Genomic DNA, 23,013 nt, shown 5'->3' with positions numbered 1-23,013 from the left:
AGATATACAAAGAAAATCTGTTGCAAATTTAATGAAAGTTCGGTGTTTTTCTTTTTTAATGTTTATTATTTTTGAGAGAGAGACAGAGAGACAGACAGCAAGCAGGGGAGGGGGCAGAGAGAGAGGGAGACACAGAATCAGAAGCAGGCTCCAGGCTCTGAGCTGTCAGCACAGACCACAACCCACAGACCACAAGATCATGACCTGAGCTGAAGTCAGCCGTCCAACCGACTGAGCCACCCAGGCGCCCCATGAAAGTTTGTTATGGAGATTTTTATGTATCTCTTCAAATTTGAAAATTCAAAATGAGAAAGATCTGGAAGGATTAACATAACCACCAAATCTGGTTTAAATACAAGCAGAGAAAAATTACATCCTTCAAATAGAGAATGTGGATTTTTCTCATGGGTCAAGAGAACCCTTACAAAAATCAATTACGAAAATGGCCACAAAGGAAAATGTAACACATTTCAAAGCCACAGAGCACTTAGGGGTCCAACTCTGTCAGAATGTAACAAAACTAGAACTGAATTCAGCTAAATAAAGCGCCAGGGTGCACTCCTGATTAACCATGGCTCCGAGAGAAAGCTCAAGGCTCCACACATACAGGTATTTCTGAATGATCACACCAGCACAGGGAGGTGCAGAAAGACCAACAAAAAGGGCCAATAAGTTTCCTGTTTAAACGAAGTCTATTACCGACTTTTACATGGGACACTCTTCACGGGCACAGCCACGCCACTGCTCCACCAGCACGTTCACAATCACTGGAAAGCAGAGTGATGACCACAGACACTGTCTGTGGGGCCTGACGTCACTGGCCTCTTACCGCACCCTGGGGCGGGGGGGCACGACTGGGACCGTCCACAGAGCTCAGGAAAGTGACATCACAGGGAGCAGAGCCAGGACCTGTGCACAGGCATCTTTCAAACCCAGGCCGTTGCCCCCAACTGCCAGGTTCAAACAGCCCTCAGTGACTTAGAATTTCATGATCTGATTTTCAGAAGTCTTCTCAATTTCACAGCATTTAGCAATATAGGAGCACGGCCGAAACTCTGTGAGAGCAGAGAGTTCTAACCAGATGTCACAGGCAGGAGCAGAACCGTTACCCTAACCCTGGATGCGACAGGGCAGTCTGTGCAGAATCCCAGGGAGGGCGTCTGGCAGACGCGGCCAAGGCCTGGGACCCCGTCCCTCTGCTCAAGGGCCAATGGGCATCACAGTTGACACAGGCTGCATTAAAACCAAGCCTCCCATTTGGGAACCGGCTTGAGCAGATGGTTTGTGAGTCAGGATTTCTACTGCTCGCGTTATCCCTTTTCTCCACTTTCCTTGGACTAATAGCCCATGGACTCGCATCTTATTCACAGGTTTCTCGAACCGGCAGAAAGAAAGACTGCTATTTCATCTATGTTATACTGTTACACAATTTATAATCTTCCTCATTAAAGGGAACCTTGGCAGCTCTGATTCTCACACAGGTCATCTCACTGACAGGATCAGCGTGTGGACAGTTGAAGATTAAAGCCGAGGCCGCAGCCCATAGACCCAGGAGAACGACATTGTGGATTTCTAGGTGACGTGCATTCACTGGGAGGACTCACTGTCTAAAGAACCAAAGCCTACGTTCCCAGTGCACTACCATGACCATCAGTTTATGCTATATTGCTTTAAAATGTCAGAGCTACAAGGTCGAATTTAATTTTACTGAGAACAAAATGTCAAGCGAGTTGAAGAGCGCTTCCTTCGACTGAAAGCAGGTGTCTCACAGGTGAAAGCAGGTGTCTCACAGAATACCGATATAAAACAGGAGTTTCTCAAAGTTATAGGCTTTCTGATACTGTTTTAGTAATATACAATTTTAAACAAAAGACACAAACAATAAAACTACTTGCCAACAGTAAGAGAAGGATAAACAGGAAGGGCGTTGGGGACACAGCAGTGAGCAAAGCAGACCAAGTCCCCACGCTCCTGGGGCTCCAGATGGGGACCTGGGCGGTGATGACTGAGGCTCAGAGGCTCTGAAGCAATGACCAAACGGGCACACACAGGCTGCCCACACAGGAGCCAGACGCTGACCGGGGGGCAGGGACCAGCCACACTGAACTGGCCCGGAAATGTGGCTTCACCACCAGAGAGCACAAGTGTTTACCGCACAGCGTGAATGGAATCTGCTTTACAAGAGTCTCTGAAATGCTGGTTTGGTGGGTTTCCAAATGTGTGCTTAACTTTCTTAAGCAGAATTCTCAAAATCCCACTAAATCTAAGTCTTTATCTTAAAGAAGGTAAGCTCATAAAACTGACCAGAAATGCATCTACTTGTACATGATTTACAAATGGGGTAAATGGACCAGGTATTAAGAACCGTTCACTCACCAGGGGTCACATGTAAGCTGCATCTTGACTTGTCTTTATTTCTTCATCAATAAGGAAACTTCTCAGGCCATATTATGAAATAATAGCTGTGGACAGTCACTTAATGAGAGGAAAATTACTAGTAAGTGAAAACATTTCAGTTTGCATTGATTTTCTGGGAGTGAAGAAATTTAATAGCTCAATAAATTATGGTAAGGCTCTTTAGTAACAGGCCAGGACAATTTTCACAAACCAGTAAAACAAGAAGAAGGTGTTTGTGGATTAGAGCCAGGATTTAAGAGCAGTCTGCCATCACCGATAACCAATCAGCCTGACACTGACATACGGCAGCACCCTCATGAGAGAGAGCAGACAGTGGTGACGACGGACCATGGTTTCTCAAGTATGCAAACAGCTGGGTGGTGCGGGAGGCGTGAGTGCTGGTGCACACGGGTGTCAGCCCAGAGCAGGAAGTGCTGTCCTGCTCCCCAGCTGCGTGGACAGGAAAGTCAAGACCTGCCCTGGTGCAGGAGGAGGGGGCCGACCCCGTCCCGCACTTGGAGCTCTACGATATGCAGCCCATACCCGCTCACAGGTCTCCCTGGGGGCCCCACCAGCACGCGGGTGCAGAAGTGATGCTCAGCTCAGCCTCTGTTCCACGTCAGCCACAGGTATTGGACACACACGGCACCTAAAGTTAATTTTTCTTCTCCTTCATAAAGTTGAGTGAATGCAGCTCAGATAAACAAAATTTACTCCTCAAAATCAGACTGAAATTTTGAAAAATTATTAAAGTAATCTAGATATGAAAACATTTCCATTTTTAAAAATTTTTTTTAATGTTTATTTATTATCGAGAGACAGAGACAGAGCATGAGGATGGGAGGGGCACAGAGAGGAGGAGACATGGAATCTGAAGCAGGCTCCAGGCTCTGAGCTGTTAGCACAGAGCCCGACACCGGGCTTGAACTCACAGACCACGAGGTCATGACCTGAGCCGAAGTCGGACGCTTAACCAACTGAACCACCCGGGCACCCCTACATCTCAAATATTTCTTCACAGATAATCCCAAGAATGGCTTACCCCCATTACCTACAGGACTGGAGAGGACAACTTAGTCTGAATTTGTTTTTCAGAGGATACTGAATTTTCATTCCTGCCAAGGTGAGAATGAAGGCTATACCCCCACTCCCAACTGCTCACTTTCACTTTGGCAACAGAAACAGTCCATAATTGAACACAAAACTTTTATTCAGAAGACGTGTAATAATTATCCATTAGTCTCAGTTTAAATTTGCTAATTTTAGGGAAACAAAGGGATCTCATGGAATATCGAGAAGTACAAACTCTGAATGTCTTTTACAAATTTTCAAGGAAACATCACTGAATGCCACTGGAAACCTAAGGAAACAATGAAGCATTTCACATCTGGTTTATTTTAACAACACCGACGAGGGCGGACTGCCCAGCATCAGCTACGGGAGATCACCTGACTGACAACTCCAAGACAATCCTCTTAGCTGCCGATGTAGGAAGCATTGCTACAAACATTTAAAGCAGCACAGAAACATCAAGCAGTGGCTCCTGCGGGCAAAGCTGGCTGTATCAGTGCAGGTCATGAAGCCCCACGAACCCCTCTCCGGGGCACACACACCCCATGAACCCCTTGGGGCACACGCACCCCGCGAGCCCCTCCCTGGGGCGCACGCACCCGCTGGGCAACAAGGAAAGGGCCTCCCGGCCAAGCGTGTGGAGGCCCTGGATCTCCACGGAGAAGGTGGCAGCTAGCGGAATGGAGCTGGTGGTGTTGGTGGGAGCAGGGGTGGGGGGGGGGGGTCCCAGGGTGAAAACCCAGACCGCAACTGGGAGAGGGCAGGAGAGCTGGCATGGGCAGAAAAGGTGCCCGAGGGCCAGTTCTGTGCCTTTGCTTTTAGTGGAAGGTGGGCATAAGTGAGGGGTCTTTGGAGGGGGATGTGAAGGGCAGGGGGGCAGGTGAGAAGGCAAGGATTCTCGCTGGGCAGTGATGGAGCCGGGAGGCCCTGCGGGCAGGAGGAGCCACTGAGGCTGGGAGCACTGCCCCTGGGGGCCTCCCCCATCACCTCCCCAGGTCACCAGGTCCCTATGACACTGCCCCCGGGGGCAACAAGGACACGCCCAGTACTGCCAACTGCACGAAACCACGGCAGTTGGCAGTGGACAGTACGTTTTAATTTTATACGTATGCATTTTTTTTATGTGTTAGGGAGAAAATTCGGTTTCACAGGTTTATTGTTTAGGATGAGGCTAAAGTAGGTATTTTCATTTTCAGAAAGATGAAGGACGTGTGAAGAAAGGTTCTTGAGCAGATAAGAGTGCAGCATACAGAGAAAAAAGTTCATGAGGGGTTTGAGCAACGGAAATGCAGGCGTCTGACCGCAGTCCACGGACCCTCCCCCGTCACAGCACCTGGCCCAGTTCTGGAAATGTCTGAGCCTGACCACACAGAGCCCTTTTCCCCGCACCACCCCCCGTCTCTGCCTGGCTGCCAATTTCCAGTACCCCAGCACAAGTGAACTCTCTGGTCGGGGGCAGGGGGGGGGGTTGTTAAGAATGGCCAGGACGAAACAACACAGCAGGATCCGAACTTTGGGAGACCACCATGAGGGGACGCCTGGGAGGCTCAGTCGGTTAAGCGTCCGACTTCAGCTCAGGTCATGATCTCGCAGTTTGTGGGTTCGAGCCCCACATCTATCTGGCTCTGTGCTGACAGCTCAGAGCCTGGAGTCTGCTTCAGATTCTGTGTCTCCCTCTCTCTGCCCTTCTTCCGCTCATACTCTCTCAAAAATAAATAAATATTAAAAAAAAAAAGGGAGAGAGAGAGAGAGAGAGACACAAAGAGCACCATGGGGAAATACCTACAGGAAAACAGACCCTTGTGCAGACGTATGGTTTTCCTGGACCCTGGATTCTTGCCACCGTGACGGGGCTGGGTCACATGCCAGCACCTCACCTGGAGAAGAGGTGAGCAGCAGCCACGCCCCGATGGCCAGTGTGTACTGGGTGACAACTCAGAACACACTCTGGCCCTGGTGCTGGAACCTCCCGGCCATGGGGCCCCACGTGCTGGTCACTCTCGATGCCCTGGCCAACTGTGACCACGGCCAGACCAAGCAGGTACCATTACCTCAGGTGTCAAGTTATTTAACCCCCAATATTCTTGTCCTTCCGCTCATGCTTTTGACTTCCTAAGAGCTGTTACTAGGGAAATACTTCCAATGTGTCACAGCCCTATTTAAAAACCCAAAATTAAGAGCATCGCAAACCATCACTTACACTTTGCCTACAACATTACAGGTGACACGTGCTCCTTTTGAGCCAAGACAGAAACTCCTTCTCCGAGGAGACAATCCACACACTCAAGGCCTCTGTGGAGATCTACTCTGATGAACCCCTTTCTTCTACCAGCTTGCTGCCTGTTGGCACGCTTACGACAAACACCAAGCACAAAACGCATGTGACATCATCAGGTCAGAGTCTCACGGAAGACCTGCTCTTCCCTCTGTCCCTCTGACTGCGATGACCCCAACAGACCAGACCGCCCGGTGCGTGTGGCCGGTGAACCCGCAGTGCAGGGTGGCCCAGAAGAAAGCACGTGGGACACGGGGCACCCAAAACCCCCGTTATTTCTGTTTTCTCCTCAATGTCTCCCCGTGCTCTCTGCTGCCATCTGTACCACTGCCAGACGTGCTCAGACACCTGTACACCCGTCACCTCAAAAACCAGGTCATAAAGTGTCATCAAAATGGCTTTTGAAACAGAAGACTTACCTTGACCACGTAATTGAACCTCCGAATATCCTGAATTGCACTGGAGAAGTCTAAGCGATTAAAAGCCTCTCCCAAAGTACAATAGCCGTGCCTCTGGAAACAGACACAGAACAGCTGAAATCCATAATTAGTCAATTAGTCAAAATCAAGTCAGTTAATGTGAATGAGTCAGTGCAAATTTTTTTTGAATTTCGGCAAAGGGCATTTGTTTTTATGATTTATTCCATATTCGGATGAACATGGGAGTGAAACAGCAATGCTCAGCGGAAGCCATTTATACTCAAGACGTGACACGCTGCCATTTTATACCACTGTTGACACAAATACTACATATCTTGTTGATTTCTCCTGTTGGAACACGTGGGGGGCTGAAGTCACAATGCAACGTGTATCATGAAGCGCCTACATCTGCCGGGCTGTCGTGAAGACCGGAGGGTTACAGAGGCCCGGGTTGAGGCGCCCAATCCCCCCGCAGCTCCAGAAGGCGTTCAGCCACACAGGACAGAGGACAAGGCCCAGGGCTGAGGGCACTACATGCAATTTCCAAGTGGGGGCAGGGGATATTGGGCACCGAAACCCAGGAGCTGATCATCAGACCCACACGGCCCAGAGTACAAGGAAACAGGTGAAATACGGAATCGTTTTCAGTACTGAAAGCAGTGCCATTTGGCTCAGCTGTTTGTCCTTCACGACGCACCTGACACTCTACAGTCTGTAGAGACCCGTACCGTGGGTTTCAGGAGTCCGTTCCACTCGATCTTCTGTGTCTCAAGTACCGAGAGTATAGATTTTTTTCAGTTCGCAGTTGTGGGGTTAGATGAGCTGCTGATAACCCTAGAAACACGAGGTGGCACCCTCTCCCTCTCATCCTAACGAGGCAGGAAGGGGCTGGCAGAGCAGCATCTGATGGAAGATGCCCCGCAAAAGAGGATTTGGTTTTGCACCCGAACCCCAAGCCCACTCCTACTGTGTGCAGAACCCCAAGCCCAGTCCTAATGTGTGCAGAACCCCAAGCACACTCCTACTGTGTGCAGAACCCCAAGCACACTCCTACTGTGTGCAGAACCCCAAGCACACTCCTACTGTGTGCAGAACCCCAAGCACAGTCCTACTGTGTGCACAACCCCAAGCCCAGTCCTACTGTGTGCAGAACCCCAAGCACACTCCTACTGTGTGCAGAACCCCAAGCCCAGTCCTAATGTGTGCAGAACCCCAAGCCCAGTCCTACTGTGTGCAGAACCCCAAGCACAGTCCTATTATGTTCACACACAATACTCATTATTAAGGAACACAATACTCGTTATTGAGGAGTATCTGCTACAGGCACAATATTTTCCTGGGAGTTGTGCAGGAAGCAAAGAGTAATTATAGATTATAATCTGAAATCAATCACTGCTGATACTTCCACGTTAATTCCTTTGTCTTCTCAATCAACACAACTCTAAATGCCCATGGCCACAGACGCCTTTCCAGGTAGCCACCATGTCACAACAGCCTCTTCTATTCTGAGGAATTAAATCTGATTCACAGACTGCAGAACACAGTTTGGACCACACGAGCCCACCCACCCGTGTGGGGGCCCAGAACCACACGTGGAGCCGCAAACAGGCTGTGGGGCAGCCACAGCTGGCGCTAAATGTACAGATGCACGCCGCTGTGCAGGGAGAGGGGCTGGCTGTGAGTCACGACCCCACACCCTCCTGAGATGGCCTGTGTCCCTGCCACACCTCTGCAGCCTCATGACAAACTCCCCCTGTTGTTTACGTATCCCAAATGGATGTGTGTTCTGTAGTCAGTGCGGCAATACAGAGCAAACGAAAAATTAAACAGTCTTTCAGAAGCTCACGCTACTCAGATTCTGCCACAGGCTCTTCTGATGGTGTCTCACTCAGAGTGGCCGTGAGCTGAGCACTGTCTCAGACCACATGTGACAGTATGAACCAGCACCCGACAGGGCCAATGTATCTTCTGTTTCAGAAGCCAACCTGGAAGCCTATCGGGAGCCGGGCTAGTTTCAGAACATCCACTAATAACATTTAACTGGAACATTTAATAACTAATAACTGGAACATTTAACTTAAATATACACTAACCATCTGCTCCCTAAATTATTCTCCCGGCAGCGGCAGGATAAGGCAAATGCGGATTCTGAGAATGCAAAAGGAAGGAGGCTTCCCTGGATACTAAACAGAGAAAACGGAAGCAGAGTTGAAGTCAACTGTTTACGGCTCAAGGAAAAGCTGAAGCCAACTAGAGGACAGGAGGGGCGTGGCTCACCACGCTCCCGAAGCTCAGACTTGACCACAATGTCCCGCTTATACTCGACGGGGCGGTGCGCACCAAGGCTCCCACCAGCCACGGCACACGACAACAAGGATACACATCCCACCAGTACACAGGTTCTCATCAACAGTTTCTGGGGAGTCATGGGGAAAAAAGTCAAACTGTCTGAAGGTCCACACTTGTTCCAAAACAGCCCTTCTGTCGATTCAGATCTGTACTGGTACTAACCACACACCGCATGTGCACAGGTACGAACACGTGTGCACGCACACACGCACACACACGAATCACCGCTTCAAAGATCCTATGTTTTCACCTACTAGAATGTGAACTGTAGATTCACACTGGAAAAGAAATCGTTTATTTAATAGGACATTATGTATTCAACAGAAACAATACCAAATATACTCTTACTTAAAACAGAATACTTACTTCTCTCGTGCTTTCTTTATGGACATAGATCCATTTCTCACGATAAAAACCTAGAATAAAAATTAACTTTGTTTTTAAAACCTGGCAAATCATTCAAAGTGAAGATTTTTAAGGAACTTCCAACAATTGCACATGCTAACAAAATTATGTGACTCATCACATAGATAAGAGATGCTTTCACCTGGTTAAACGTAAACAGAACTACTTTGTTTCCTAACATCAGTGTAAGAGGTGCTGAAACACCTTTACATGAAAAATTATTTAAGACAGCACCACGTCTTAGTAACTTAGAAGAAAATAGCGTCTGAACAACGGCAGTAATACCAAAACATAAGACTATAAAAATGTGATTGTCAATTCTTATGTCTCCTAATAAAAATTCTTCTTTTCTTGCCTTTTTCATATACCTCAAATCCCAGAGCTTCAAGGACCATGATGATGCTGGTATCTATAAGACCCTATCTTGGTCAGTAGCCTGATTACCCCCAAACTGTTCTCATGCCTCCCTCTGTGCTGCAGAGCAGAGTGGCGCCTGTCAGCCTGTCACATAGGCGAGGTGCTGCCACCAGGCTCCCAGATCCATCCCCCCCGCCCCCAGCCTACACACTTCTGGGTGTTCCTAATCCACCTCTGCCTGGGGTCTCCTGGACACAAGCCCACACTCAAGACGTCCTGCGGTCCGGCCTCCTTGTGTGGGAGCGAGCTGGTGCACTGAACCACGAACATGCTCAGGCATTCAGACGTATGAGCTGTTCTGTGGGCTTTGTTATCTTTCATTGTTGCAAAGCTTACTAAAGAAATGGTTAAGCTGTGAACGGTCTGATGACTAAGTGGGCAACACTGGATATAGTGGCCATTCGCATATCACCTCTTATTTCTTAAGACAGCACTGTCAAAACGATGTAGTAGATCAATAATAGTAAACATGTAAAAACTCATAAAATTATTAATAAAAGTGATCTTACATTGAGTATTTGTATCGTTTCTAAAATGATCCTTTTTCCTCTTTTTGGATGTGTATTCCTGCTCTTCATTACTGAATATTTCTTCATCGTCACTATTTAAGATACTGAAATAAAGACACATTTTATTAGATACTTTTACAGGGATTATCTTCATTTGACTTTTCTTTTATTAAAAAAAAAAAGATAATATTGGCTTGCAATTCAGGAGACCAAAATAAAGATTGTGTTAAATTCTGAAAGCAACCAGTAACTTTCAAAAGCAGCATATCACAGGTTTGAAATTACAAGGCTAATGCCTCGTGTATTTTTTGATTTGAGAAATCTGAGATTTCTCCTGGTTCTTTTGAAAATGTGCTACCAGGAAGGACCGAATATGTTTCAGACTCTCTCTGGCTCAACCAAGGTGGTTTCAGACTTCAGAGCACTTTACTACAACACAGAGATCATAAACGCTCTGGAGAAATGGTAATGGGGGAACATGATGGCCAGCACTGACGTGATTTGCCATTTCCCTGCTCCAGTGTTGAGGACACACACTCAACATGTCTGTTGGCCTCCCACATGTTCCAAGACTTCCCCAGAACCACTACCACACAGGAGCATTTTCTTAGCATCAACCAAATAACGCTGTTAGGGCACCTAACTGAAGCCAGGGGAATGAAAATGTTCCTTTCTCCACTTTAAATACATCTAATTAAGAGCTTCCCAATTTTTCTTTTCTTTTTGGCTAAAACACGGAAACAAAATTTAAAGAGGTAACCTAACAACCTGAACACACTTTCTTTCAAAAGATAATTTATAGTTATAAAAATAACATAAAATAGCTTAAAACGCCTCAAGAGTAAAGACGCAGACAATTTTTATTTTCAACACACTGGCGTTGGGTTGATTTTGGTCTGCAATCAGGGAAAGGCTGGCTGGCGGAGGTCCCGGCCCAATGCCCGAGCTGAGGACTAGCACCGCTGCTTCCCCAGCTCGCTCAACAAGAAGGCTGCATGAGGCTCCTTTCACTAACCAGCTGCATGTGCCAAGGGAATCTATTCATCACAGTCAAAACAGACTTAAACCTCACTGCGGATAGTTGTAAATCATCAAGATGAGCACAAGTGTGTTTACAAAAACATGTAAAAGCTTTCCATTCAGCGCGGGCGTTAAATAACACCAACTCGTCGAAGCTGGTGGGTCCTTGTGTCGCATCTCTGATCTTACACTGGCTGGTTGTCATTGATTCAGATCCTGAACACAGAAGCTTTCAAAGCTGTGCAGCTTGGCTTTTCTAACTACAATCTCGACCACACCAAGGAAAAGCATACAGCTGCTGTTCTCCACAAAGGACGCCCCAGGAACGACAGAGGCAGCACAGGGGGAGCAGAGGAGGCAGGCCTGGGTGGCACCCCAGACTCTGCCCTGGAGGGTGGCCCCCAGATCCTCCTACACCTGTAGGGAGGAACGGTCCCCTTTCATTCGTGGGACACACGGGCAGGACTGGTTGCATGAGCCATGTCCTTCCAGCAGGTGGACCACAAGTGGTGTGGACTGGGGCCCCTGGGCTCCCCACACTGGAGTACGCGGAACATGGAGTCAACCTGCTTGGCTGTGTGGGCAGCGAAGGAGCCCAGCAGACCTCGGTCAGGACCCTGGGATCTGCACCAGACACGGCACCACCCCGCCACGTCTCACACCTAGTAGGACAGCTACTATAAACCACCCAGAAAATAACAAGTGTTGACAAGGACACAGAGAAACCAGAGCCCCCTGTGCTGGTGGGAATGAAAAAGGGCAGCCTCTTTAGAAAACACATATTCGCAGTGATTCCTCAAGAAAGTAAGCACAGATCCACGGGACGGCCCAGCAGTCCCACTGCACAGCGTGTGCCTGAACGATGTGAGTCTCCAGGACGTGTCTGCAAGCCCACACTCACGGCGGCTGGAAGATGAAAGCACCTCACGCCTGTGCACAGGCAGATGGACAAGCCAAACGAAACATGGTCCACACACACAGTGCAGCATTATTCGGCTTAAAGCAGAAGGAAATCCTGGCACACCCTAGATGGTGGGTGAGCCCTAAGGACGTCATAGGAGGTGAAGGAGACTGGTCATAAAAGGACAAACCCCGAGTGATTCCGAGTCTCTGAGGGACACAGGGCCATGGAACCCGCAGAGTCAGAAAGCAGAGTGCACCTGCTGGGCTGGGGAGGGGGTGGGGATTCACTTACTAGGAACCCAGCCTCTATCCTTGAGGGTGAGCAGGGAGGGAGTAGGGACAGCTGCAAAGCCGCAGGAACACGAGGCCACCACACATCGACCCTCTCTTCACCTACTGCTCAGCCCCCTCACCCACCTCCGATTGAACAGTGTAAACCCCAGTGGGACATGATCTCAGGAGCAAGCAGGCCAGGATGATAAACCCAGTCCCACTGTGACTGGTGTCCTCACGGAGGAGCTCCGGCCAGCCACCTGGCACGTCCCAGTGTGCACACCGCTGCTGGCGGCCCCCGATGCTCCCGTCGCCTGGACGAGTCATACATCCGGCCCAGAAGCCCATCTGGAACTGCATCTGCGTCACCAACTCCCTGCCCCTTCTGATTCACCCAGTCTTCCCCCCACCAGCACGCAACAGACCTACAGCGATCGACCGCGCGCACCGCCCCCTTCCCCCCACCCAACGTGCCGCACATCTCCAGTGTGCACCCATTTTCCTCCCTCCAAGGGTGCTGCAGGTCTCCGGTGTGCACCCCGTCTTCCCTGACCGTGCTACAGGTCTCCTGTGTGCACCCCGTCTTCCCCCCAGAGCACCACGGATCTCCTGTGAGCACCCCGTCTTCCCTCCAGTGCACCACAGATCTCCGGTGCACACCCCATCTCCCCCCCAGCACACCACGGATCTCCTGTGTGCACCCCGTCTCCCCCCCAGCACACCACAGCACCACAGATGTCCAGCGTGTGCCGTTTCCCTTGAGTACAATATGGACTTACAGAATTCAAGGTAACGTGTACCTTTTCTCATTCCTAGGACTTTCCTTAGGAACTGTAGCACCTGCTCTGATCCCACTGCCTGAAATGAGAACCTTATATAAACCAGGTGTGTCCACTATTGCATTGGGTTGATTAGAGGCCCTCCAGAACATGTCCAAGTGCTGACCCCGACATCTGCGGTTGTGACCCTAACTGTCCTCATGAAGGTTTTGTGCCCCTTGCTCCAGCTCTTCTTCTTCTAGTGAGAACATTCGTTTGCTTGATGTTGTTCAAGAGACCCCTTAACCTAACCTCATTTTTGAAAAACACCTGGGTGTTTTCCATTCCCGTCTTCCATGTCACGGTGTTCTTCTGCAACCATGCCCCTGGTGTGGAGTCCCTCCGTTCCTGTACTCTTCAGCTCTGACTGGTTCTTTTTTATATTTTTTGCCTCTGCTGAAGGTCTCACCGAGTTCATCCACCCTTCTCTCCAGCTGAGTGAGCACATTTACGGCTGTTACTTTCAACTCTTCATCAGACACACTGCTTACCACTGTTTCATTTAGTCCTTTCACCAAGGTTTTGTCTTGTTCCTTCTTTTGGAACATATTCCTCACTCTCCCCCTTTTGCTTGACTTTGTGTTTTCCTGAATTAGGCTCATTGTCCTAAACTTGAGGGAAAGGTTCTGCGTATGATCATCCCCTGGGTAGACTATGTGTCTGGTGATGCTGGCTGACTGGACGGAGCTGTGGCCGGTGTGAGCTAGGGTCACGGGGCCCTCTAAGCAGGGGCTCCCTGGCAGGATGGCCAGAAATGGCAGTGGGCTGTGACAGCCCTGAGGCTCCCCGTGCAGCACGGACTCTGGCAGGATGGCTGAAGTGGGTGTCAACCAGGGTGCCCCAGGCTGTGTACAGCCGGCAGGGTACCCTGGCAGAGTGGCCAGGGTCGGGGGAGTGCAGATGGAGGGCCCTGGGGACTGCAAGAGCAGGAGTGGGCACTGGCTGGGGTGGTCCCTGGGCTCTCCACACAGAGGGCATCGTGACAAGACAGCTGAAGGTGCTGTGGGTGCAGGCTGGTGCTTGGTGCAGGGGGTGCCCCAGTAGGGGGTCTGGAGCCAAAGCGAGCATCAGCTGGGGGGCCCTGGAGCAGCCCAGCCAGCATCAGAAGCCAAACTGATGCGGGTCTGGAGCCTCCTGGGGCACACTGTGCAGGAGGAGGGCTGCTGGTGTGGGCTAGTGGCCAGTGAGGACTTCTGGACCCAACCCCCACCCACACTCTCCAGGTCGGGGGAACATAAACCATAGGACTCACAGTTCCTCAGACCCAGAGAGTTCCAGCAGCTCGCCACTGTTGGGTAAAATTTGAAGGATGGCTCTTTTATAAACTAGCTCATCTTTTAAACTGCACCTTTTTTCTGAGCTCAAAACAGACAAATGTGCTACAGGTCCCTCAGCACTGTCCCTGCCCACCGCGGCCCACAGCCTGGGGGTGGGGTCCCTTCCCTGTACAGTCTCTATCTTCCGTGGTGCAGAAGTTGTTCAGTCAGCCCTCAGCTCTTCCTCAGCAGGAATTGCTGGGTTAATAGTGGTGGGTTTGGGGTGTCCTGGAGGAGGTGAAGTCAGGGTCTCCCTATGTCGCCACCGTGGCCCAGGACCAATCCCAATCACAACCTAATTTGGAAAAAGGATCCCTGGTGACGTATTCAAGTGAAGGACCCTGAGATAAAAATCATCCTGGATTAACCAAGTGGGCCCTAAATCCAATGGCTGGTGCCCTTATAAGAAGAGGAGAGGCCACAGGGAGACAGACAGGGACAAGGCTGTGTGACAGTGGAGACAGCAGCTGGAGTGATGTGGCCACAAGCCAAGGGATGCCGAGATTGCTGGCAAATGCCACAACCCGGAGAGCCCCCCCCCCCCCCCCCAAAGCCTGTAGACACCTGCACTTTGGACTTCTGGCTTCCAAAACCATTAAAATCTCTGTTGTCTTGTCTTGGGCTGCTGATTTCACGGTTATGGCAGCCACAGAAAATGAGGGCAGTTACCAATCTTTTAAAATTAGTTCAGGTTGATATTAACCTTGAAAACACATATGTGCTATCAATTCTACTATTGAATACGGAAGACACTGGGAGAGAAAAACTCTGCAGACACTGCCTCATGAGAAACATTTTATAAACCAAAGCAAACATCACATACAAAATGTGGCCATTTTTACCCAAACAAAACACAGTGAAGCCCTTGTGCACAGTCACTAATACATGGTCCCCAGGTGGGCTTCCTTTGGCATCTCTTTCAGAATCCCAGCAGGAACTGGACGGCATGTCAGCTCCTGCCCCCGATGCACCACACTCTGCTCTAACAGCTGCTAATCACTGTTTTCCCTTACACATCGATTCATCAGTGGTTGCCTATTAAACTCAGCTTTTTATCCACACATTTTCCAAAACAGATCAAGGGTTATAGCATCTTCTCCTGCTAGCCAAACACCCACATTTACTCATCTATTTAAAGTCACTTTATTACATCAGATTATTAGTCTGTCTTACAAAAAGAGATTTTAAAAGAAAAAATTGAATTTATTTGTTTTTAAGAAATGATGAAAAGCTGGGGTGCCTGGGTGGCTCAGTCGGTTAAGCCTCTGACTCTTGATTTCAGCTCAGGTCATGATCTCACGGTTTGTGAGTTCAAGCCCCATGTCAGGCTCTGCGCTGACAGCTCAGAGCCTGCTTGGGATTCTCACTTTCTCCCTCTCTCTGCCCCTCCTCTGCTCAGGTGCTCTCTTTCTCTCAAAATAAATAAATAAACATTTAAAAAAATAAAAAGAAATGATGAAAAACTGTTTTCAGTTTTTAGCAACAATATTGCTAAATCTCGTACCCAACACCCTCAAGGACCGTGAGGCAGGCGTGTTCCGTGGAGCACACTGGGCAGGCGGGAGCCTTTCAGTCTCACGGTTCGCCCAGCAAGGAGAAGCCCCAGCCTGCACACACCATGTGCTCTTGCGAAGGAAACACGGTCTGTCAGAGGTTCAGAGTGGAGCTCCCTGAGCAGGGCGCTCAGGCAGTCCAGCCCCCGCGGCTGCAATGCGGGTGGGGCAGTGCCCTCTGGCCCTGACACCTGCACACAGTGCTGACCATCACCTCCTGCCTGCTGTCCACCTGACAGACAGACTCACCAGCACTGGTGGTGATATCCATGCAGCTACGAACCCGATCAATTCCTCTCCACTTAAGTTCAGAACGTGTGTCCATAACGCATGATGCAGAGATGACAGCAGTTCTGTGCCAAGGGAGCACATCCCTGGAACAGGTTCAGGAGACAAACTCAGTGAGCCACACACCTATTATCTAGGTAAACCGACTCTCAGGGTCAAGGCCACAGTGAAATTTATGAACGTGCACCAACACGGGAAATAGTGGGCCCAGAAGCTTAGTGAGGAATCCACTACAGAATCCAGTACAGAGTGGATTGTTAGAGACCAACAGGACCAGAGAGGCAGAGGCAAACAGCTGTTGAGCAAATTAGATGTATTTATGTGCAGAACTACAGCACAGTGTGTATGGTTATCTCAGTGTAGACAGAGAACCACCACGAAAAGTGTGGCAGAGGGGACAGGGAGCGGGGACAGAGGTCAGTAGCTAACTGCAGTTATCAGTTACCGTAGGAGCCAACAGTCAGCATTCAGAACAGAAGGAACCAAGGGTACAATATAAAGGTGTTACTGTAAAGGTGAAAATGAGGGGGGAGAAACCTTCCCCAATACTGAAAGAGTAAAGGCGACACGAGATGACAGGCTCTTTGTTGTGTGTGTAGGGAAGACTGCACACAGGCACCAAGATACATACACAGTTACATCTGAAACACTGAGAACTTAAACCAGACAGCAGGAAGTGTGCAGGGCGCAGCCATCAGAAGGACGAGAGCTCTGGATCGGCCCACAGAACAAAATCAAATGCAAATACTGAATACGAGAAACACATCTATGAAAAGATGGTGAAAAACAGAATTTATGGGTCCCAAGAAAAACAACTGTCAAGGGAAATTATAGCATTAAATACAGATATTGATAAAAAGAACTTAATGAAAGTAAATAATTTGAACGTACAATTCAAAAAGCTAGGAAAAGAATTACTAAAGATAAAAGCAAATACCAGTAAGTAGAAAAAATGGTGGCACTAAAAAATAAATCCAAAGCTAGTTCTCTAGAGAAAACAATCAGCAAGATACACCACAAGATAGCTTATCAGAAAAATAAGAGTACAAATACTTAAATTACAGAATGAGAAGAAAATTACAAATGCAAACAGAAAATTTTTAAACCTGTGAAGGACTATTTTATAAAACACTGTAAATTAGTTACAAGAAATAAAACTGATATTTTTTTAACGGTGTCTTACTAAACTTATATTTTTAAAAAACTATCAGCTTTTTTTCCCTTAGAAGTAGGGCAGGTAATTATAAAGTCTACTTAAGCAGCAGCAGCAAGGAAGAAAAAGAAGACAATTGTGAACAAGAATAGTAACGAGGGAGAGCATCTCATCCTGATACTAAAACCCATCATAAAACCTCACGAAAACTGCCTCTGGTCTAGTTCAAGATGGCAACACAGGAGGACTCTGAACTCAGTGCCTCCCTTGGATATATCGAATCTGTGACACAGGGAACAATTTCCCCTGGGGGTGAGGTGGGGGGGGGAAGGCTGAGTAACTCTCAACACATGGAATGAACGAGAAAAAACCTATATGGAAGCAGGTGGGCGAGGCTGAGATACGTCACTGTAAACCCCACCCCCAGCACAGGGACATACAATCAGGAAGGAACTCACAACCCTAAGCCTGTCCTGAGGAGCAAAGGATTTGAACCTGACATTGGGAACGCCAATTTTTACAGCCTGCACCTGAGAGACAAGCCCTCAAAATGTCTAGCTTTGAATGCCAACAGGGCTCAATCCATGGACACAAGGTTGTAGCTAACAGAGGAATGGCTCTCAAAGAGCTCCAATGTGCAGACTCTCCCACCCTGGGGCCCAGCACAGGCGCAGCTGGCTAGAAAGTGCCCAGACTTTCTGTGAACGAGGCTCATGTGCTTTTTTATAAGGCACTGGCCTGGGGGGGCAGGGACATAACTTAACACACATCTCGAAGCCTACTGATCCACTCTCCAGAGACAGAAGCTGGCAGGCGACATCTCTGTGCTCTCCTGCCTCACGTTAGGTCTGGAAAGGAGCCTGTACACTCATCAGATATGCTATTTGCTGTGCTCCCGCCCCAGAGGCACCCCTAGATCTTCTGGCTCTGGGTAGCCAGCATGGCTCGAGCTGGGGGCTCACAGGACCAGATATACTTGCCTACTCTACAAACTGCTGCCGAAGGGGCTGGCCTCCCATCGATCAGAATCAATGTGCTGGTTGAGATCCTCCCCTGTGGAACAATGACTGGTCTTGACGCACTCAACTACTGGGAGCCATTAAGAATAAAGCAGGCTGCCTGCACAATCACAAAGATGTGAGAGGTGATCAAGACTGAGGGCAGGGTTGACCGAGAAGCTGCAACTCCTACATAAGACCAACCCTTCCAGCCTGGGAGAGGTGGCGGTTTCCTCTAATGCATAAAACTCACACGGAGAGTCCAGCAAAATGAAGAAACAGAGTAATATGTTTGAAACAAAAGAACAAGATAAAACCTAAGGAAATCTTAGTACCACAAAGATAAGTAACTTACCTGATACAAGAGTTCAAAATAATGGTCATAAAGATGCTCCCTGAGCTTGGAGGAAAAATGAAGAAAGAATCTCAAGAAAGAAACAGAAATATACAAAAGTACTTAGAAATCCAGAGCTAAAGAACACAATAACTGAATGGAAAAATACAGCAGACTAAAGGAAAGCAGAAGAAAGAATCAGTGAACTCTGAAACAGGGCAATGGAACTCCCCCCATCAGAGAAGCAAAAAAGGTAAAAGGATGAAAAAGAATTAAGAGAGCTTAAGGGAAGTGGACCAACATTCTCATTACAGGGAGAACAGAGAGAAAAAGGGCAAAAAAGTTAAGGAAACAATGGCTAGGGGTACCAGGTAGCTCAGTTGGTTAAATGTCCAACTCGATCTCAGCTCAGGTCTTGATCTCAGGGTCATGAGTTCAAGCCCCACATTGGGATCTGTGCTAGGTGTGGAGCCTACTTAAAAAAAAAGAAAAAGAAACAATGGCTGAAAACCTCCTTACTCTGGGAACAGAAACAGACATCCAGACCCAGGAAGCCCAGAGAGTTCCAGTAAGATGAATTCAAAGAGATCCATACTAAGACACATTGTAATTCAACTGTCAAAACTTAAGGACAGGGCAAGAATTTTAAAAACAGCAAGAGAGGGGTGCCTGGGTGGCGCAGTCGGTTAAGCGTCCGACTTCAGCCAGGTCACGATCTCGCGGTCTGTGAGTTCGAGCCCCGCGTCAGGCTCTGGGCTGATGGCTCAGAGCCTGGAGCCTGTTTCCGATTCTATGTCTCCCTCTCTCTCTGCCCCTCCCCCGTTCATGCTCTGTCTCTCTCTGTCCCAAAAATAAATAAAAAACGTTGAAAAACAAATTTAAAAAAAAAACAGCAAGAGAAAAACAACTGGTTGTATATAAGAAAACCCTGTAAGACTCCCACAGACTTTTCAGTGGAAACTTTGCAGGCTGGAAGGAGGGGCATGATGTATTCAAAGTGCTGGAAGAAAAAAACGCCAACTGAGATTACTGTACCCTGCACAGCTGTCCTGTAGAACTGAGGCGAGATGGTTTCCTAGGCAAGCAGGACTTACAGGAGCTCATCACACTAGATGAGCCTTACAAGAAGTGCCTGAGGGACTTCTTCAAAATAGGGGGAGGGGGAGAGGGAGAGGGAGATATGAAGGAATGATTCCAAACTCAGTTTTAGAGGTCAGCAGTGCTTTCATACCAAATTGGACATGAACAGCATGAGAGAAGAAACTTACAGGTTCATATCCCTGATGAATATAGATGCAAAACCCTTAATCAAATATTAGCAAAGCAAATCAACATAACATTAGAAGCATTATACACTATGATCAAATGGGTTTATTCCAGGGATTCAAAGATGGTTCAACATCTGCACATCAATGTGATATACTACATTAACAAAAGGAAGAATAAAAATCATATGATCAACATAACAGATGCACAAAAATCATTTGACAAAATTCGACAAACATTTAGGACAAAAACTCTCAGGAGGGTACAGATGAACCTACCTCAACAAAATAAAGGCCATATATGACAAGCCCACAGCTAACATCATACTCAATGAAGAGCTGAAAGCTTCTCCTCTAAGACCAGGAGCAAGACAAGGATAGCCACCACTTCTGCCACTTTTAGTCAATATTAGACTGGAAGTCCTTTCTAATTTTGCAAGAAAAGAAATAGGAAGCATTCAAATTGTAAAGGAAGAAGTAAAACCATCAATATTTCCTGGTAACATGATCTTATACATAGAAAACCCTGAAGACTCCATCAAAAGACTATTAGAATAAATGAGGTCAGAAAAATGTAGGATACAAATATATAAAAATCTATGTTTCTAACACTAATAAGGAACTCTCAAGAAGATAAATTTAAAAATTCAGTAAACAGCTTCATTTACAATTAATTGTGCCAAAAAGAATAAAATACCTAGAAATAAATTTAACCTAGGAGAGTAAAGACTTGTACACAGAAAACCACAAGACATTGATGAAATAAGCTGGAGATGACATATAAATGGAAAGATACTCCATGTTCATGGACAGGTACAATTAATATTGTTAAAATGTCCATACCCGAAAGCAATCTACAGAATTAATGTAATCCCTATAGAAATTCCAATGACATTTCTCAAAGAAATAAACAATCCTAAGATTTATATATAACCACAAAAGACCCCAAATATCCAAACTAATCTTGAGAAAGAAGTACAAAGCTGGAAGCATCATGCTCCCTGATTTCATACTATGTTATAAAACTATACTAATCAGAACAAAATAGTATAAGTAAATAAAGATGGTCATGGGTCAATGGAACAGAACAGAGAGTGTAAAAAAACCCACACATACATGGTCAATAAATCTAAGACAAAGGAGCCAAGAATATCCAATGGGGAAAGGACAGTCCCTTCAGTAAATGGTGCTGGGAAAACTGGACAGCAACATGCAAGGAGGAGGAAGCTGGACCACTTTCTTACCCCAATCACAAAAATTAACCCAAAACGGATTGAAGAATCAAATGTAAGACCTGAAACTATAAAACTTCTAGAAGAAAACAACAGGCAGTAAACTCCTTGACGGTCATCTTGGAAATGATTTTTTTGGGTTTGACACCAAAAAGCAAAAGTAAACCAGTGGGTCATATCAAAACAAAAAGCTTCTGCAAAGAAAACCATCAACAAAATAAAAAGACAACCTTCCAAATGGGAGAAAATATTTGCAAATCATGTGTCTGATAAGAGGTTAATATAAAAAAGTATTTTTAAAAACTCATTCAGTAAAAGAAAAGAAAAAAGAAAAAAGAAAGAAAAGAAAGAAAGAAAAAGAAAAAAAGGCCAAACAATCCAATTTAAAAAGGAGCAGAGAATGGGGATGGACATTCTTCCAAAGAAGACACACAGATGCCAACAGACATATTACAAGGTGCTCAGTATAGCAGTAATCAGGGAAATCCGCTCAAAACCACAGAGACCACCACACACCTGTCAGATTGTCTAGTATCAAAAAGGCAAATAGCAAGTGTTGGCGAGGACCTGGAGAAAAGAGCCGGCATGCACTGTTGGTGGAGGTGCGAATTGGCGCAGCCACTGTGGAAAACAGTGTGGACACTTCTCAAAATATTAAAAATAGATACCCTATGATCCAGCAATTCCACTTCTGGTTTTGTTTCCAAGAAAACACCAATTTGAAGAGACGTGTGCACCCGTATAGTCAGTGCAGCATTACTTACAACAGCCAAGACATGGAAGCAGCCTGAGTGTCCACTGACTGAAGATGATGTGTGCACGTGTACACATATACACGTACATACATGCGCATATGCACATACACACTGGAATATCATTCAGCCATAAAAAAGAAATCGGGCCATTTGTGACAACAAAAAAAAAACAAAAAATAAAGTCCTGCTCCAACAAAACCAAACTCAGGTATTGTGGAGCCTGAAGCTCATAAAAATTTAGGAATCTTAAGAAAAAGAAAATATTTATGTTAAATTTTAAAAACATAATCACGAAATACACATTCTGAAACGGTCACAAATACTACAAAACAAACACAAAAACAAAACACATTCCAACTACATCCGCTAGATTAAATGATAAAAACCAAACTCCAGCTGGCATTCACCAAAGGGGAACCTTCTTACTGTCAGAAGCAGGAAAACGTAGGCCTGATCCTACTGAGGGCTCACACAAGGTCACAAGGACCTGTCTTTCAGCTCCGCTGCCAGCGGGGACAGCTCTGCTCCCCAACTCCACGGGGTCGCCAACTCCTAGCACCTCGGCTCCCATCATCACAATGCTGAGTCTAGCAAGTGGGGGTTGGGACTTCACCAAGAGCTCAAACAGTCCAGAACCCACACCTTCTGGCTGCGCCTGGCTGAAGCCAGTCACTATGCCAGGACACAGTATGTGCTGGCTGCTCAGCCATGCTCACCTAATCCACAATATACAAACATCTGTCGTGTTTCCATATATTAATAACAAGATAGCAAAAGGAAAAATTAAGACAGCAATCCCAATTATAATTGCACCGAAAAGAATATCTAAGAACAAATTTAATCGAGGAGGTCAAAGACACATATGCTGAAAACTAAAGGACACTAAAAAAAAAAAAAAAAAAAAAAAAAAAAAATACAAAAACTGAAGAAGACACAAATAAATGGAAAGACATGCTGTGTTCACAGACTGAAAGAACTAATATTGTTAGCATGTCCACACTACCCAAAACAATCTACCGATTCAACACAATCCCTATCGAAAGTCCAAAGGCACATTTCACAGAAGCAGAACAAATAACCCTAACATATATGGAACCATAAAAGATTGTGAATAGCCAAAGCTATCCTGAGAAAGAAAAACAAAGCTGGGGGCATCATATACCCCGATTTCAAACTATATCACAAAGCTGTAATACTCAATACAGCGTTGGCATAAAAGGCATGCAAATGAACAGAACAGAACAGAGTGTGCAGAAATGAACC

General features: G+C 46.9%; 1 protein-coding gene across 9 annotated transcripts in view; it reads right to left on the bottom strand.

Annotated features, from left to right (window-relative positions):
• The window catches only part of FBXO25 (F-box protein 25), a 51,463-nt gene that overhangs the window by 13,253 nt on the left and 15,197 nt on the right, over positions 1-23,013 (bottom strand). For 5 of the 9 annotated variants that reach the window (XM_086703029.1, XM_086703028.1, XM_086703034.1 and 2 more), the window contains exons 3-5: positions 9,843-9,946; positions 8,878-8,927; positions 6,163-6,276 (exon numbers count right to left, since the gene is read on the bottom strand). In XM_086703029.1, the coding sequence (XP_086559155.1) occupies positions 6,163-6,276; positions 8,878-8,927; positions 9,843-9,946 (268 nt within the window). The remainder of the gene's footprint in view (positions 1-6,162; positions 6,277-8,877; positions 8,928-9,842; positions 9,947-23,013) is intronic. The other 4 variants (XM_086703030.1, XM_086703032.1, XM_086703033.1 and 1 more) reach the window with 2 other exon arrangements.

Source organism: Puma concolor, chromosome B1, assembly GCF_028749965.1.
Source record: "Puma concolor isolate L17-30 chromosome B1, mPumCon1.1.hap2, whole genome shotgun sequence".
NCBI classification, from domain to species: domain Eukaryota; kingdom Metazoa; phylum Chordata; class Mammalia; order Carnivora; family Felidae; genus Puma; species Puma concolor.
This window is presented reverse-complemented; position numbering and strand designations above follow the sequence as displayed.